General features: G+C 33.2%; 1 protein-coding gene across 3 annotated transcripts; it reads left to right on the forward strand.

Annotated features, from left to right (window-relative positions):
• Nucleotides 1-1,510: 1,510 nt before the first annotated feature.
• LOC141724758 (ADP-ribosylation factor GTPase-activating protein AGD4-like) lies at nucleotides 1,511-17,018 on the forward strand. 3 transcript variants are annotated; one of them, XM_074527011.1, is made up of 19 exons: nucleotides 1,511-1,679; nucleotides 2,876-2,952; nucleotides 3,551-3,651; nucleotides 3,867-3,937; nucleotides 4,564-4,626; nucleotides 5,402-5,446; nucleotides 5,594-5,659; nucleotides 7,584-7,631; nucleotides 7,740-7,835; nucleotides 7,923-7,964; nucleotides 8,605-8,820; nucleotides 10,001-10,132; nucleotides 11,017-11,235; nucleotides 11,691-11,774; nucleotides 11,860-12,096; nucleotides 12,832-12,947; nucleotides 13,241-13,328; nucleotides 15,443-15,903; nucleotides 16,741-17,018. In XM_074527011.1, the coding sequence occupies exons 1-19, from the start codon at nucleotides 1,632-1,634 to the stop codon at nucleotides 16,853-16,855; spliced, it is 2,325 nt and encodes a 774-aa protein (XP_074383112.1). In that variant the 5' UTR covers nucleotides 1,511-1,631; the 3' UTR covers nucleotides 16,856-17,018. The 3 variants fall into 3 exon arrangements, with proteins under 3 accessions (XP_074383112.1, XP_074383115.1, XP_074383113.1); XM_074527012.1 differs by lacking the exon at nucleotides 1,511-1,679 and adding an exon at nucleotides 1,730-2,458; XM_074527014.1 differs by lacking the exon at nucleotides 2,876-2,952.
• Nucleotides 17,019-17,220: the final 202 nt, after the last annotated feature.

Below are 17,220 nucleotides of genomic sequence, written 5' to 3' on the forward strand. Positions count from 1 at the left end.
TTCTGAATTTGAGATAGTATGTCGAGATCTCCTTTTATTCTATTAAGAACTGACATATTGATAAGTATAATGACTTATCGATATCTCTGAGATTTCTATAGGTATATTTGACTTGTCGAGGTCTCCAGTTCTTTACATTTGAAATGACTTGTCGATAGGTCTAAGATCTCTACATGTAGAAATGACTTGTTAATATCTCTGAGATCACTATATACAAAATTTTACTTATCGATATCTCTGAGATCTCTATATGAGAAACAGACTTGTCGATATCTCCGGTTCTCTACATCTTCATTTGACTTGTCGATATCTCTGAGATCTCTACATGCAGAAATGACTTATCGATATCTCTGAGATCTCTATATGAGAAATTGACTTGTCAATATCTCCAGTTCTCTACATCTTTATTTGACTTGTCGATATCTCTGAGATCTTTACATGCAAAAATGACTTGTCAATATTTTCAGTTCTCTACATCTTTATTTAACTTGTCTATATCTTTGAGACTTCTCTATAAACCATTTTGGACTTCTCTTCAAGTCATTTTGGACTTCTCGAATGATTTCTCGATATAACTTGATCTGTGACTTGTCGATATCTTGACTTAGAACATTTTTCATAGAAAAACTTTATTCATATCCAAGCTTCTACATCTTTTCTCTGGGGCATGATCATGATTTGATCTTCTTTTAAAGTGTTTTCCTTAGCTTAAAACTGTTCACAGAAAAATCTCTCAGTCTAATCTATCAACCATTTTTACATACTCAAGAAATACAATTACAAAATATAGAATTGATTATCAAACAACTTAATCTTAGGGCTGTCAATGCGGCTTAGTCTTGTTATTATACATGCATGTTTTGTCCAACAAGTTGTGTAATTGTTATTTACACCCTCCATCCCATTTGTTTATATACAAATGGTTTGTGCACAAAATTTAAGAAAAAAATGCAATTTGGTAGAAAAAGAAAAGAAAAGTGGGTAAGGTGGCGATACGAATCAATATTTAATGTATAAATTAAGTGTAGTTGAAGAAAGTAGTTAATTTAGTTAATTTTTATATTACAAAAATTTATTACATTTGATAACTTTTGAAATGTAAAAAAATTGAGAGGAACACCAAAAAAGAAAAGTGTATATATATTTTTTGACTCAAAAGGTTTTTTTTAAATAACAATTTTTTAAACAAAATTAATAAAAATAAAATATTCCACTTTATTGGAGACATATTTTATATCCGGGATAGTTATTTGGGAGTTGGGTATTTGTGAGTTGTATCCAAATTTTAATTTTGAGCCCAATATAATATTTTTACAATACACATTTACGAATAGGTCATCTTATACAAATGTAATACCTAATTGCCAATAGAATATCCCAATTGTTAAATTTCCAAAAATTGTTATTTTTGTTAATACTCACCAAAAATGAATAATTTTAACATTCGTTGGAATTAAAATACTTAAATAATCATCAATATTAATAAAATTTTACGAGCCATCTTCTTTTTTATTTGTCCACCAACTTCTAAAAATAGGTGGGGGAAGAGAGATCGGAAAGTAACACGACACAACAAACATAAGATTCATTTCAGATTCAGATTTTCAATACTCATCATCATCATCATCAAAATGTCGTCGTTTATCAAATTGGATGATTCCCCCATGTTCCAGAAGCAGGTATTGCCCCCTCCCTTCTTATCAATCTCTCTCTCTCTCACACACACACACACACTCATATACACATATTAAATTATTAAATTTGTTTTTTGATGAGATTTTGTGTTATTGAAAAATGTAGTTTGAATATGTGAATATGTGATCCGTACTCTTGTCATATCAAATGCTTGGTATTTTTCCGTAATTGTCGATTCGAGCAACGAGCTTGATGTACACAGTACATTGATGTTGATTGATAGAAGTTAGGTCAGTTTACGAGAAGAAGGGGTTGAATGATCGTTTATAAGTTGTAGGTTAGACGGTAGCCTCGGAGTAGTAGTTATTGTCAAATGACCTTTAGAAGTACGGAATTTAGCTCCCAAGTTTGCGTTTTAGTACCATTCCGTAGTTTTGTAATGGTTTAGAAGTGATGAATTGGATGCAAGCTATGATATTTTGTGGGTATGTATAGGAAAATGCAAAGTATGAAGAGAGAATATTTATTCTTGGGAACTTGTATTAAAGTCGATGGGAGTTTGCGAGGTGTGTGTATACTAATAGATTGAGAGATGTACTGGAGGTAAGTTAATTGTGAGGATAAATTAAAATACTTGATTATGATTGGGAGGATCTGAGGCTGCAGTTGTAGTTCTGTACTATGTTGTTAAGATAGTCTGATCTAAATATTACTTATTTAAATTTCGAGAGTCAAGAGGAGAATACTTCCAGGCTTGTCATCTCACTGCCCTTGTTACCTGATCAAGTTTTATTTTAACTCGAGCATCAACTTTAGCTAAAAGGTTTTTACTTGATATCTTTATTGGCGAGTTTATCATTGGTCCTTCCTAAACAGGGTTCGAAGCCTGCGTTTCAATAAATACTTACTTCCGCATTATTTTTTTTAGAAAACCTTTTACTTTAGCTAAAAAGCTTTTGCTTGATATGTTTTGTTTTGATTCACTCCTTTCCCTTTTTGTACGCCGGAAGGAGTTGCAATCGATTACCTAATTGTCATGGACAAAGGCACAATACGGCCAGATACACATAAATATCTATATGGTTGTTTGATATCATTCAACTATGTGTGTGCTTGAGTATCTGTAGAGTGCTGTAGTGTTCTTATAGTTCTTCTGAATTTTAAAAACACATTATCTTACATTCTTGTTGTACCATCTGCCTACATTAGCACTCTGTTAATAAACCCTACTATATAACAGATGCGTTCACTTGAAAGGACAACGGATGACTTAAAAGATCGTTGTCAAAGGCTATACAAAGGATGTAGGAAATATATGTAAGTGTATCATATAATTCTATGTAGCTCAATATTTTATCTAGAGTATTTCTTCTTCTCGCAATTGTAAGCTAAGAATCTTCTCCTATAAATATGATTTTACTGTGTGGTTTTGAGTTTGTTTGCTCGATATAACCAATTACAATATTTGTGCTTGCCAACCTATTCTTGAATATAATATGCACCAAAAGAGTGACTGTTTTATTTGGTGTTTATTTTGCAAGCACAATCTAGAAGAGTGTAGCAAGTTCATATGCATGAGAGTCATTGAGTGGGCTTAGTTTTGATAGAGTGGTCATGAGTTCTTTTTATTATGTCTGGAATTAATAGGAGGTTTGTTTGTTAACTATTTTTTTCCTTTTCATATGAACAACAATAATAGTTATGTTTTTAAAAAGGTGCAGATTTTTAATAAATATATCTATTAGGAATTTGTGCAAAAATTATAGAATTTATACACATTTTCCTTAGTTCACTCTTTTTCTTCGTAAAGATTGAAGGATTTATTGCGTTTTATCTTGTTTAAAATGCAATAAACAAATAACATTTTGGTTGGAACTTAACCTGACTCTCCCTGTTTGTCAATTTCTTTTCATAGGGAAGTTCTCAGTGAAGCTTGTAATGGAGATAACATATTTGCTGAAGCATTAGAAGCCTTTGGCGGAGGCCAAGATGATCTTATTAGTGTATCTATAGGAGGTTAGTGCATGTTCTTGCCATCTGAAGTGATAGGAGCCTTTGGAGGAGGCCAAGTGGATATGGTTATGTTAATAGAGTCCATTTTAAATAGTTATATCTAACACTTAGGTTTGACTACAGGAATCAGTGTAGCATGCTCAATGATAATAATGTACTGTTACTGTAGAGAGAGAAAGAGATTGCAATCTTATTTACATTATTCTCATTTATGTCAGGTCCAGTCATCTCCAAGTTCATTACATCGTTCCGCGAGCTTGCAACTTTTAAGGAGCTTCTTCGTTCACAAGTAAGTTACTAATACCTGTCAGGCCTTGGGGAATCACGTCTATATCAATTCTCAGATATGTAATGTGAACTTGGCAGAATTTTTTCATCTTTTTTGCTTGTTTGAAAGCAAAAGAAAAAGATGTTTTGGAAGAGGCAAAGAGCGTTGTTTAAACTTTTGTACCTCCAATAATTTTATCAACACTTTGCACTTTTTAAAAAGATCAAATGAACCTTTTTCTGTCACTTGAGTTACCCAGTCTATTGTAAAGTTGTATTTGACTCTGCAGGTCATAATAAATAACTGCTTCTTGAAACCCTACTCTGGTAATTAGACTTTTAATTTGGTGTTAGAATAGCTTTGTGTCAACGACATGTCTTTATTTGTTGATATGGAAATTTTGTGCTCTAGCCTCTAGGCAACAACCTTTGATTGAGAACTGAACCTGTCGCTCTTCTATCTTAATGCGAATGCAGTTTGAAATATAAATTTGTGATTCTATTATGCTCTTTCTTACCGTTCTTATCATAGGTGGTATATGTCTAGTTCATTTATATACCGTGCACATATTATATCTAGGTAGATTGTGTCTCTCACTGAATATTTAATTACAAGCTTTCTTGTATGGCACTGATTTATATCCACAGGTTGAGCATGTGCTAGTTGATCGTCTTGCAGAGTTTTTGTCCGTTGATCTTCAAAATGCAAAGGTACATTACCTGATTAAATGATAAAAACCCATGAACATATGTGCAACTCTTGTTGAGGTCAAACTTCAAAGACAGAAATACTGTATATAATTGTATACAATCTATACATCATACATCATTCGACTTGAACAGTGAGATAGATACTAAAGATATGCTTGCATTTTAGAAGAAAAATCTTCTTGCAATTGCTTTAAGCCAAATGACTGAACTAGGGTGAGGACAAATTTAGAAGTAGATATATTCAGAGAACAAAAACAGTGGAATTTATCATGAGAGACAGAAAAGGTATTGGATTTAACTAATTAGGCACAGTGAGTTACCCTCAGCAAGGTTTATGACAACTGAAGTTAGAAAACAAGTAGTTACGATATGAGACATATGTAAAAAGTAAAAATAAGAATGGTTGATACTTCCAGAATATAAATATGTCCCACCATTGTCGTGGATTATGACAGTGAAGACGAAATTAGGTAAGATTTTAATGTGGTTCCGTGTAGCTGAACTCCACAAGCAACTCAAATATCACTAATGATAATCATGAATCTTAGTCTTAAATGTTTAGCTGAACTCCACAAGCAACTCAAATATCACTAATGATAATCATGAATCTTAGTCTTAAATTTTGTAGAGCTACAAGCTATGTTGCTCACACTCATGTACAGATGTCTGGAATTAGAACGGATCATACTGATATTCTTGAAAATTGGCGAGGATCCTGTCCCTATTTTTTGCACTATTATTGGTCAATTATTAATCTGTCTGTCTTTTTTCTCAGGATTCACGTCGTCGATTAGACAAAGCTTCACATTCCTATGATCAGGTGGTGACCTCAACTATCTACAAAAAGTTTGTTTACAAATTTCTTTGATTCTTGGTTTGCCAGAGTTCCACGTAATTTGGGTTTACTTTATAAAACTTTTTATGTTTCTCACAATTTTAATTTACTGTACATCGAAATAATAACCAGGCACGTGATAAGTTCACTTCTCTGAAGAAGAATGCCCGGGAAGAAGTTGTTGCTGAGCTCGAAGAGGTATACTATACACTCTTTTGTGATGTCATTTATGATATGGTTTCAAAAAACAATAAGAGGTTCAACTTTTTATTTCTTCCTTACCTTTTAAGTATCTCCATAGTTCTTTTCACTACCTCTAGTGGGGTACATAGTTTACTCATTAGACACCAAGGAGATGGCAATCTTGTACAATTAGCTAATTTTTTTTGACTCTTAATCTCTCAGGCGCATCCCAAATGTCTAGTCCTTGTTTTAAAGGCTATAGAGTCTATTTTTACAAAACTCTATTGCTAGTAAGCATTTAGTTATTTAGGAGTTTTTAAAGCTTACTAAAACCTTGCTCTTTTGCTGTTCTTGCTCTTACCTAGAAGAATCCAAATTTATTTTACTATTAAAAAGCTAATTATCTTTCTGACAAACCTGAATCTTCTCTCCTCTGATTCCTTTAACAAAGCATAAGTGTACAATTATTAATTATATTAACTCCAGCCAACTATCTTCCAAATATTTCAATCCCTTTGCCTAGCAAATGTACCTAGATTTTCGTTTCGTACAAATTTCAAATTCAAAATGACGGTTATGAAGCAGCAAGAGATTCTGCTAGTGTAAGAATGGTCATTCATCATATGAAGTGTAAATCTAATTAACATTTGTAATTGGGAAAATAGATTTTTTCGTCACCCAACTTATCGTGTTTTTAGGAATTTACCATTCAACTATTATTTTTTTCCTTTTACTCACTAATGTTAGGTTCGTATTTGTTTTTACTCACTAACGTTAGGTTCGGATTTGATTATTAGCATTATGTCAATTTTTGGTAACATTATTAAAATATAGTGGTAGTCTGTAATATTTTATTGATTTGATATATGTTTATTTCTTTATATATATTACTCCATATGTCCCCAGGACGTTTACCTTGGTGATGGGAGTTTGACAAACATTTTAAGGCTCCTAAAAGATGTAGTTGCATGAATTATTTTTAATTTTTTTTTCTTCTAAATAATAATTTAACGTTTAAATTTTTATATACAAAAAATCTTAAAAATAAGTTATAAAACTATGTTTGTAAGATAAATATCTTGTGAGAGTTGTTTGATTTAATACCAAATTCACATTATTACAACATTATTATATTTTTGTGTTTATATATATACTTGTTTCACAATTCTATTAGAATGGATGGGTTTATAGTTTTGATTTTGTGTCGGTAGGAGTTGCATGAAGGATTTGTGATTGGTGATTTCATTGGATTTTTGAAAGTGTCGTTTGGTAAAATATTGATATGTAATTTTTTAATTTTTTTATAAGTACTTTATGATTAGTTTGCTAATTTGATTATATTAATTTTTTTTATTTTTTTTTCCCAATAATTTTAGTACGGATTGCGATGCCTCTTCCTAATAATTTTGGTTTTGAGCTCGTAACAGACGTATATGAACTGATTTTATGCGTATATTTATAATGTATATACATCTGTTCTGACCAGATGTTTAAAATAATATGTGTCATTCCTATAACATACGTATATAATTAAGACATTATACGACTCCTCCATATGAATCTAGCAAATTCAGACACATATAAACTTTCTTATAAGACACATATGACTTTTTGTACTAGTTATCACTATATTTTAAAAATGCTATAGAAAATTGACAAATTACTAATAATCAAATCCGAACCTAACGTTAGTGACTAAAAAAAATCATAACCTAACATTAGTGAGTAAAACAATAAAAATTATAGTTCAGTGGTAAGTTTTTAAACACACAATAAGTTGGGTGACGAAAAAATTTATTTTCCCTTTGTAATTAATATAGAAATTTTAAAGCCTGGTCTTTGTTTTCATTATTCTTTTGTTGGTGGCGCGGGTTTGTGCAAACTATCCTCGTTGAATATTGTACTTCAGAATTCAGTATTTGATCTGATTTTACCACAGGACCTACAAAATTCCAAGTCTGCATTTGAGAGAAGCCGTTTCAATCTAGTATGTTTACTAAATGTGCAGTGCATTTTTTTATAATTTTCTTTATCGATATAATTTTTTTATATTCGAGATTTTTACTTATTTCCTTGGTGTTTTTAAGAAATTCAGGTAAGTTCCCTCATGAATATTGAATCCAAGAAAAAGTACGAATTCTTGGAGTCACTCAGTGCTATTATGGATGCTCATCTAAGATATTTCAAGCTGGTGCGTATTTTCAGTAAATAAAAGAAACATATTTAAGGTAAATGTAGTTCAGTCTTATAAAGTGGTATACTGGTGTATTTTTTGTAGGGCCATGACTTGTTCAACCAAATGGAACCATTCATCCACCAGGTACTTGTTGACTGCCCTTTTACTTTCCTCTGTAAAGGTGTATGCCACTTTTCCTGAAATTCAGTGTGAGTGCTTATTGTGCAGCTTCATCTTAGCCACTAAGATCTCCGATACACATTTAAATTTAGAATATGTAGTGTAATACTCGTAACTCGTTATACAATTTCCTATCACTAGTCGCTTCATCCATGTTTAATAGAGATGCAGCTTCCTAGTGCACATATTATGCACGGTAAACTAGTGTGGTAACTTTGTGTTTGTACTATTTCTAATAAGGCTCTTTAGTATACAGAATAGCTTACAAAAACTTCTAATGTTGTCTGCTGCACTGTATTAGTTTTATCATTTTGTTTATCTGAAAGATGGAAGAAATGCGGTACAGTAGTGTGAAAGGAAATCCTGAACTGCAGTAGTTTCTCGGATATTTACTCCTTAAACTGATTGTGCCCATTTGACAAATAATTGTGATTGTTAGGGGTAGTGATGTGCATACATGTCACGAATGGTGTCTAAATATAATTATAGCATAAACGGTTTTCCTTCACAATCACTGTTTTCACATCGTTTCTACCCTGCTTAATGATTCATATTCACGTCCTTTGCGGATAAATTATTTAAGCATTACATGTTCGTGTATCAGGTGTTGACGTATGCCCAACAATCTAAAGAACGGGCAACTGTTGAGCAAGACAAACTTGCTAAACGAATTCAGGAGTTCAGGACTCAAGCAGAACTGGACCAGTTACGAGCATCCAGTAATATTGGGGCCTCAACAACTGCTGTTGGTATTAATGGTGTCGGGATGAATTCTGATAAAAACATAGAAGCAATTATGCAGTCCACTGCTACAGGGAGGGTATGTAAGTTTAATGTTCAGTTTTTTTCATAGCTACACTGGGAAAGTAAAAAGTTAAAGATAAGGGAATGCAAAATAAGATGAGGGCTATAAGTATTTCCTTACCATGATTGGAATGGCTCCTTGGCACTTGAGGAACTTCAACTATATAACAAGGCGTAGATTAATAAAAAAATATTGTAACTGCTAGCTGCGTAAATGTGCGTAGAATAAACTGAAAACATTGTTACTTGAAGTTATAAGGAAACTAACAAGTCAGAACTCCTTAAAGCATAGCTAATGCATATCTTAAATAAAAAGTAGTAAATTGTGACAAAACTAAAATACAAGTAGATAGTCGGCAGAGTATCACAATCAAATAATCATCAATCACTAAATTAGCTCCAACTCCAACATCACTTCCACCTTCCTCATCGCTACCACTTTTGCGAGAAATGGATGGTGCTCAGTTATCATCTTCCACCATCATATTTTTGGGATTATTTTATTATTTTATTTTTTTGGTTCTATTTCCGGGCCTGACTCATCTTGCAACCTCGAAGATGAAGCATCTTCTTCACGAAAGTGACACTGGGTGGTATATCATATATGTTATGTGGCGTGCCGATGAGAGAATGCTTTGGTTATTTAAAATCTGCAACCCATAAACTGCAGCTTCAGTTCAGTAGGTTTGTCCTTTTCTCTTATCTTTTAGGGTGTCTGTGGAGAACACTGTAGTACATGAATCTGAGGTGAGCTGGAAACCTTATGGTTTTTGAGTGCCACGTGGTGCATTTGGCGTCCGGCGGCTGACACCATAAACAACTATGGTCCTCACTGGGCTAGTGAAGAGATGAGAAGGGAAATTATTTATTGTTTTACAGAAGTGGAATTATGAAAACATCCAACTTCTACTTTGTTTTTCCCATCTTTTCATGGTAAAGGTCTCCATAGCGTAGCATCAAAAATATGGAAATCTGCTGTATCTTAATTTAATAAATATAATAAAAGCGACTCCTTGAAACAAATTATACAAGACATTGCGATATTTCATCTATTGAGATAATGGGCCTGTACTAATTACTAGTGAACACAACTTTTTGTTTGTAATTTTCCTATTCCAGATTAGTTTGCTAGAACTCTGAGCATTGTTTGGCTTAGTTATTGCTATTTAGAAGTTCAACATTTGCATGATTTACAGGTTCAGACAATCAAACAGGGATATCTCTTGAAAAGATCTTCAAGTTTGAGAGCAGACTGGAAGAGACGTTTTTTCATCCTTGACAGTCATGGGGAGCTGTATTATCACAGACAAAATGAAAGCAGACCAGGGGTATGTATATATATATGAACTTTTGTATCTCCGTTTCGGCCTGGCTAATAGGACAATGAGGGCCTACCAATACGTAAAAAAATGGAGATGCTAATTTTGTTCAGGAACCTTTAGGAAAATTGTATAGTCATTCTATTAGGTTTGTACACATGCTTTTTAGAAACTGTATTAGAGGTTCAAATTGATCATATAAAGTGTTCACATTTCTCGCAACAATGTCAACCACAAAGCACAAAAACTAGCAGTAGAGTTTATAGATATTAAGGACAAGATTGAAAGATATCATGACTGTTAGAATTTGCTTAGATAAACAATGTTTTTAGTGGAAGATTTTTCTTTGATTATTCAACAAACCTAGATACATGTTACCATTGAAAGTATAGAGCCAAGGCTTCTCTACTGGATATACCTCTCTCCTGGCCTATATATAAATTTAAAACTTATTTTACACAAGACAATAATCACAAGTCCCAAAAGACACAGGTCTGCTAGGCTCATATTTGTCAGTGTCTGAACTGTAAAGTTTAGTTCCTCATAGCTCTCACCCATGTCCTTCATTGCAGACACTATTCATCTCAGACAAAGTCCTTTGTAATACAACCTTGAATTGCATAAGTTGTATGTCCTCCATCAAGATGCATACTGCATTTTGACATACTACTCAACATCACAAGATATATTGTGAGACTTCAAATTTTTAACATGCAACCTATATCCATCTTTCCTGTCTGCAAGCATTTATACATCCAAGGACACATTACTCTATAAGAGTCTTTGAGATTAGTACTATGACTTAAAATGCTCCACAAAATGCTACATTGGATATTTGGATTGAGTCCTGACTTCTGATCACCTGTACTCATTTTTGTCCCATTTGTTCACAGGATTCTCCATCATATCAGTCACTTGGTTCACTGGAACACCATGGTCGTGTATTTGGTAGGTTTCGAGCAAGACACCAGAGGTCAGCGTCCAATGGTGAAGAAAGTTTGGGATTACGGACTGTTGATCTTCGCACTTCAACCATAAAGCTTGATGCTGATGATACTGATTTACGACTATGTTTCAGAATCATTTCTCCCTCAAAAACTTACACACTACTGGTGAGTTCATTGGAGGGAGCATCCATGTGCAAAATGGACGGACCCTGCCTTGCTTAATCTTATGTTATTGCAGAAAAAATGGAATCATATTACTAATGACTGAGCTCATTATGCGAATTAATTATTAAATTGTGATCTTGGTACTGTGCATCTTACTTTCTCTCGGTCATGCTAGTAGAAATTTGGCAGTTTTAGATTCATGCTTTTCATCTGTTTGTAATGTTAAGATCTTGATATAAGGTAACTATATATGAAAGAAGTATGTATACTAGCTAGTAGAGGAATATATTTTTAAATTGAGTATATTGGTATTGCTTCCGTATATCCGATGCTTTGTTATAAGTATCCTATATATATTCTATGTATATATTTGTAACATATTTATCTAGTGGTATTCTTTGTAATGCAGTTACGTTTCTATAGAGGTATAACAGCACGTTTTCTGTTTTGAGCAGGCTGAAACAGAAGCAGATAGGATTGATTGGGTAAACAAAATACAAGGTGTTATTGCTTCCCTTTTGAACTCTCAGTTGCGACAGGTCAAGCTCTTTAGATCTTTTGCATGCCCTGTTTCACATTGGCATTTAAATATTTACGTCTCTGACTAACATGAATCTTCTGCAGCTGAAATCTGGGGGTAACGAGTATAACAATACCTCTTCTGGATCACATGATGAAAGCGCAGACCAGAGTTCGAATCGAGCAGATAATGTGTCTAGGATCCTTAGAGAAATTCCTGGCAATGACATATGTGCAGAATGTGGTGCCCTTGAGCCTGATTGGGCGTCCTTAAATCTTGGTGTTCTGATGTGCATTGAATGCTCTGGTGTTCATCGCAACCTTGGTGTTCATAGATCAAAGGTACAGACAAGTGCCAAAACATAATTACCTTGTGTCTGACTTGTCTTTTGTTCCTTTATGCTTTGCGAGTTGGGCTGGGATAGTTAGATTGTTTCTGACTTGCTAATCATTTTTGGCTGGGGGTTGGTGATTCTTTTTACCAAGGGACCTATTAGGCAGCCTTACGTAATCTACTTGTGTATGAACTATTTGTGCTCTTGACTTGAATATTGTGGGTTTACAGAATTACAAACAGTTGTCCAGTCCACATCAGCCTCTAGTATTCTCTTCGCTGAGTAAAGTATTTTCATTGGTAAAATACCAAGACTCTCCCACAAAAGCTCTTTTGTCATTCACTTCTTCTGGTTTCCATCTATATTAACCAACACTTAGATTTTTCTTGTATTAAGAGTTAATGAGTGCTTACGAAAGTCCTGATGCAAACCATAACATTGTCATTAATAAGTGTTGACTAAAGCATAATTTATAAACTTTTTGTGTGCCTGTTTCCTGCCTTTCTCTGAGATAGGTAATGTAGTATTCCCATTATCGCAGAAATCCTGATCTTTGTGTGCTGGTCTCCTGCGTATGTTAGAGATGTTTAAGTTGGTCATGTTCTGTCAAGTATCTCCTTTCTAGAATTTACTGCTACATAGCTTATAAAATGAACTTAAGAAACTCTACTCTGTGGCAGTGTGCTTGGCTGATATGAGCCTGTTGGGAATCTTATATGTGCTAGCTATTATTTACTGACAGGTCAGGTCCATAAATCTTGATGTCAAGGTTTGGGAACCTACGATGTTGGATTTATTTCGCACTCTGGGCAACGCTTTTTGTAATTCTATCTGGGAAAGTCTTCTTCAGGAAGACAGGTTAGCTTTAATATTAAATAAACGTCAAATTCACCATGTCATTGAACTTTCTATATATTGTAAACGTGTTGCTATCTTTTCTGTAGCTTAAGAGTTTCGTCAGGTATATCTATTTATCTGTTGCTAAACTTTAGAAGATAAGAGATTCGTCCAAAACTGTATATTTTTGCACGTGTAATTTTCTACTATTTTAAGCTTTTATTTCTTTGACATATATCAGTATATGTCTTTATGGTTTATATAGATTTTGTAGGTTTTTATTCTTTAACATCAGGGAAATAATTTTTATGCAGAACAAATGGCTCAAATGCTGCCATACCAATCAGAAAACCAAATCCCGAAGATGGAATTCAACAGAAGGAAAAATACATTTTAGCAAAGGTATTGTTGCCTAGTGAATACCCCTCTTTTCTTGGTTACAAAGATGAAAGCACGTGTGTGTTGTGTTTAAATTTGTTGTAATTGACCTCCCCTCTCCTTCCCCCACTCCCCAAAAAAAATAAAAAGGCAAATCCGAAAGAAGGTTTCTCAGTTTTGAAGTACATTCACATGTTTTGTTTTGGCCTAATTGGGAAAGAAAAAGTGTTAGTATCTACATTGCTTCTGCTGCTGGTGTCAAATATTATATATTCCCACCTTATTCTTTGCTTTTGAATGTGCTATAGGATGTTATTGGTGAGACTTTAGCATTGTATTTCTCCAAGCTGGTAGTAGCACTGAACTACCAACCCCTCAAATGTAATAACATGTTTTTTCACCGGTTACTTAAGGTCTTTATTCCCCTCTATTACTCTCCTTCAACACAACGTGTGTGTGTACGACTGTATCTGGTATATAATTGTACACACACAGTTAGCACCTCCTTCAATGTTATAATAGTTAAGTCAGGGTTCTTTATATCCCACATAAATATTTGGGAAAATTAAATGATACGTCCCTGGACTATTCCTGTTTTATTCGATAGGTCCCTGAACAAAAGATTCCGCAAATCGGATCCTTTAACTTTCAAATTTTTTTGGATCAGGTCATTCCGTTAAAAAAATTCTGACGCCGTTAGAATCTTGCTGACGTGGCAGTTAACTTTGACGTGTAAATTGAGAGAAAAACGTAATTAAATAAAAAAACAAATACTAGTTCATATACAGATGTTAATAGAATCCACTATCCATATACATACACATAACATATTATCAGTGCGAGCTACTTTTAATATTAAGATTTTATTTTTATATAACATTTATTTTTTATTATGAAACAAATAAACTATAAAAGATAATAAAATACAATATATACGTATTTATGAAGTTAATGACATAAATGGATTTCATACTATGAACGGGTTAAAAAATCTAGATAGTTATGATCTTAAATTTGAAAATAAATCTGTATAATGCGTCTAATGATATATAGTTATTTAAAATTTAATAATGACATAACACATCTATATTATATTATTAAAACAACGATTGGTAGGACGGTACTCATATTTTAATATTAATACTTTATTTCGTTTGTTTTACAATTAGAATTTTATTGTAATTTTTGGTTAATTGAACTTTGACACTTAACTGATTTATTAATCTTATTATAATTAAATGGATTCTAATTGTTTATTTAAAGATATCTCAATTGTGTAATACTATTTTTTCATTGAAATTATACATATCATTTCACTTAGAATAATATAGTATTTGAATTTTAGGTAATTGGAATAGATTCCACGCTGTATTTATGTTAGACCTAAAATTTTAGTATAAATTATATTAAATTAATTAATAAAAATAATAAATTTTTAGGTTAAAAAATTATATTGATTTGAACATTATATTGATTTTAAGTTACAATATAACGTTTTAAAAGTCATGTGATGTTATTTTTTATGTCTTAATTTCATTTTTTTGTGTCTAATTTCATTTTTTTTTAATTTTAGTCAAATTCACTGCCACATCAGCAAGATTCTGACGGCGTCAGAATCTTTTTAACGGAAGGACCTGGTCCAAAAAAATTTGAAAGTTAAAGGACCCGATTTGCGGAATCTTTTGTTCAGGGACCTATCAAATAAAATAGGAATAGTTCAAGGACTTGTCAATTTATTTTCCCTAAATATTTTGGATATGTATTGACATTTGACGTTAAAAGGGAACATGTCAGACAGGTGTTTTGGTCAGCACCTTGATCCTGTATTATATATTTCTGTCGTACTCTCAGTGGCGCTTCGATAGATACAGTCATTAGTCTGTGTAATATGTGAATGTGTAAGCTAACTTGTAATTGTTTTGGCACTTTTATTCTCACTTGAAAACTTGTGTTCACTTGAAAACTGATTTTTTTACCATATGTTTGTTTACATGGAAGCTGAAGATTTTTGTATAACTTCCCCAGGACAAAGAACTTTACTTAAGTAGTTTGCATAATATTCTTGCCCAATAGCTGTTGCTGTTTTAAATTGTAAGAATGACTAAAGTGGATCTTACTTTGTTTCATATATTCTCCAGTATGGTGAGAAGCTACTTGTCAAGAAAGAGGCTATCATTTCAGGTATTAGTTGTGCTGTCCGCATCTGGGGAGCAGTTAGCACCAACAAATTGCAGGAAGTGTATCGCCTCATCATAACGTCAGAATCAAATATTATCAATACCACCTATGATGAAGTGGCCGGTACCGGTTCTTCTCAGGATTTTTTAAACCATGATTCCAAAAAAGATTTTCATGATAAGGAAAAGGAAGTGTATGATCCCACCAATTGTCAGACACACGAAAAATCCAACGAGTCTGGGATAGGTCTTCAAGGCTGTACTCTGTTGCATGTAGCATGCAGCTCTAGAAATTTTGTGATGGTTGAGCTACTACTGCAGTTTGGTGCTGATATAAATAGATCTGATCACCGTGGAAGGACTCCTTTACACCATTGCATTTGCTCCGGAAACAACGAATTGGCAAAGTTTCTGCTTAGGAGGTAATTTTCAATGGCGGTGACGGCACTATTTGTCTAAGATATGATTATTTTGTACTGAAGCCATTAAATAAGTCCACCAATTGTTTCATATTTTGCAAATTTGCATCATGCGAACTTAACAAAGATTTTAGCTTTTGATGTGCATATCCATAGATGTCCTGGATTTAGTATTGTGATTTTGTTGCACCTATTTGTTATGTGACCGTCCTTGTCGTATGAAGCTGAGTGAGTTAACGAGCTTGTAAGTTCTGTATCTCAGGCATTGTTTGTTAGGCATAAAATATTATGTTAAATAGAATGTGTTAGGTAGAACAATTAGATGTTTGTATGATATTTCCCCAACCTTAGATGTATATATATTCCTCACTTACCTTAGTCTTTTTCCTATGAGTTGCACATTGTTTTCCTTTTACTAACTTTCTTTAGCAAACATAGGAAAATTATGAAGATAATTTTACAAGCGATGCCCAAGTTCAACTAGTGTCAAACTCTCTTCCATGTAACCTTTCTAGATTACATGTGTTCTTTTAGTTTTAAACAACATGTAATTTCTATTCATGGTTTTTAATTAAAATTATTGGACAACATGCAATGGCTACTTTTATTTTACTGCAATGTGAACCTCAATTTGATCGAGTAGTATAGTGAAATTCTTGATTACAATCCTCCAGTACTTTTAGGTTTATTTTATTTACATGTCCTTCAGTTAGTCTTACTATTAAGAATGTGTGTTCGGTATCTGTCTTGTATAAGCTGAATATATCACATACCTGCACCCATCTTTCTCCCCCGGTCTTACATTGGAAGTTCTAATCACCAAGCATTGGGATGTTTCAGAGGTGCACGAGCATCAATTAAAGATGATGAAGGTTTAGGTGCTTTGGAGAGGGCTATGGAAATGGGAGCGATAAGTGATGAAGAGCTATTTGTTTTGCTTTCAGAGAGCATGTAAAGCTAAAATGTTCAATTCATGTTTCTTCAATCACATTTAATCCGCCAAAACTTTCCAATTGTATTGTATCTGGTAAAGCCTTTTCATAGTGTATTTTATTTAATTCAGTGTACTATTTTACCACATAAATTGAAAACATATATAATAAATTCCATTTTGTGTTTGATTGTCCAATCTCTTGCATACCTCCTTACAATTATGACAAATGTTGAAACACCTCCCTGAATCCTAGAGAGTAAGTGAAGTTCTTCATTAGTTCCATAATAATATGAATGTGCCAAATTGAAGCACAAGAAACGCTTGTCATTCATGTTAGTGAATACCCTTCGCTGCAACTATTTCCGCTGTTGATCTGGACTCTTCAG

Source organism: Apium graveolens, chromosome 5, assembly GCF_009905375.1.
Source record: "Apium graveolens cultivar Ventura chromosome 5, ASM990537v1, whole genome shotgun sequence".
NCBI lineage: Eukaryota > Viridiplantae > Streptophyta > Magnoliopsida > Apiales > Apiaceae > Apium > Apium graveolens.

Excerpts from the sequence above, each read along its gene's own strand:
- LOC141724758 (XM_074527011.1), top strand. The coding sequence starts at position 1,632 with ATGTCGTCGTTTATCAAATTGGATGATTCCCCCATGTTCCAGAAGCAG. Across the intron at positions 2,953-3,550 it reads AAAGGATGTAGGAAATATAT|GGAAGTTCTCAGTGAAGCTT; the intron begins GTAAGTGTATCA and ends TTCTTTTCATAG. Across the intron at positions 7,632-7,739 it reads AGAGAAGCCGTTTCAATCTA|GTAAGTTCCCTCATGAATAT; the intron begins GTATGTTTACTA and ends TAAGAAATTCAG.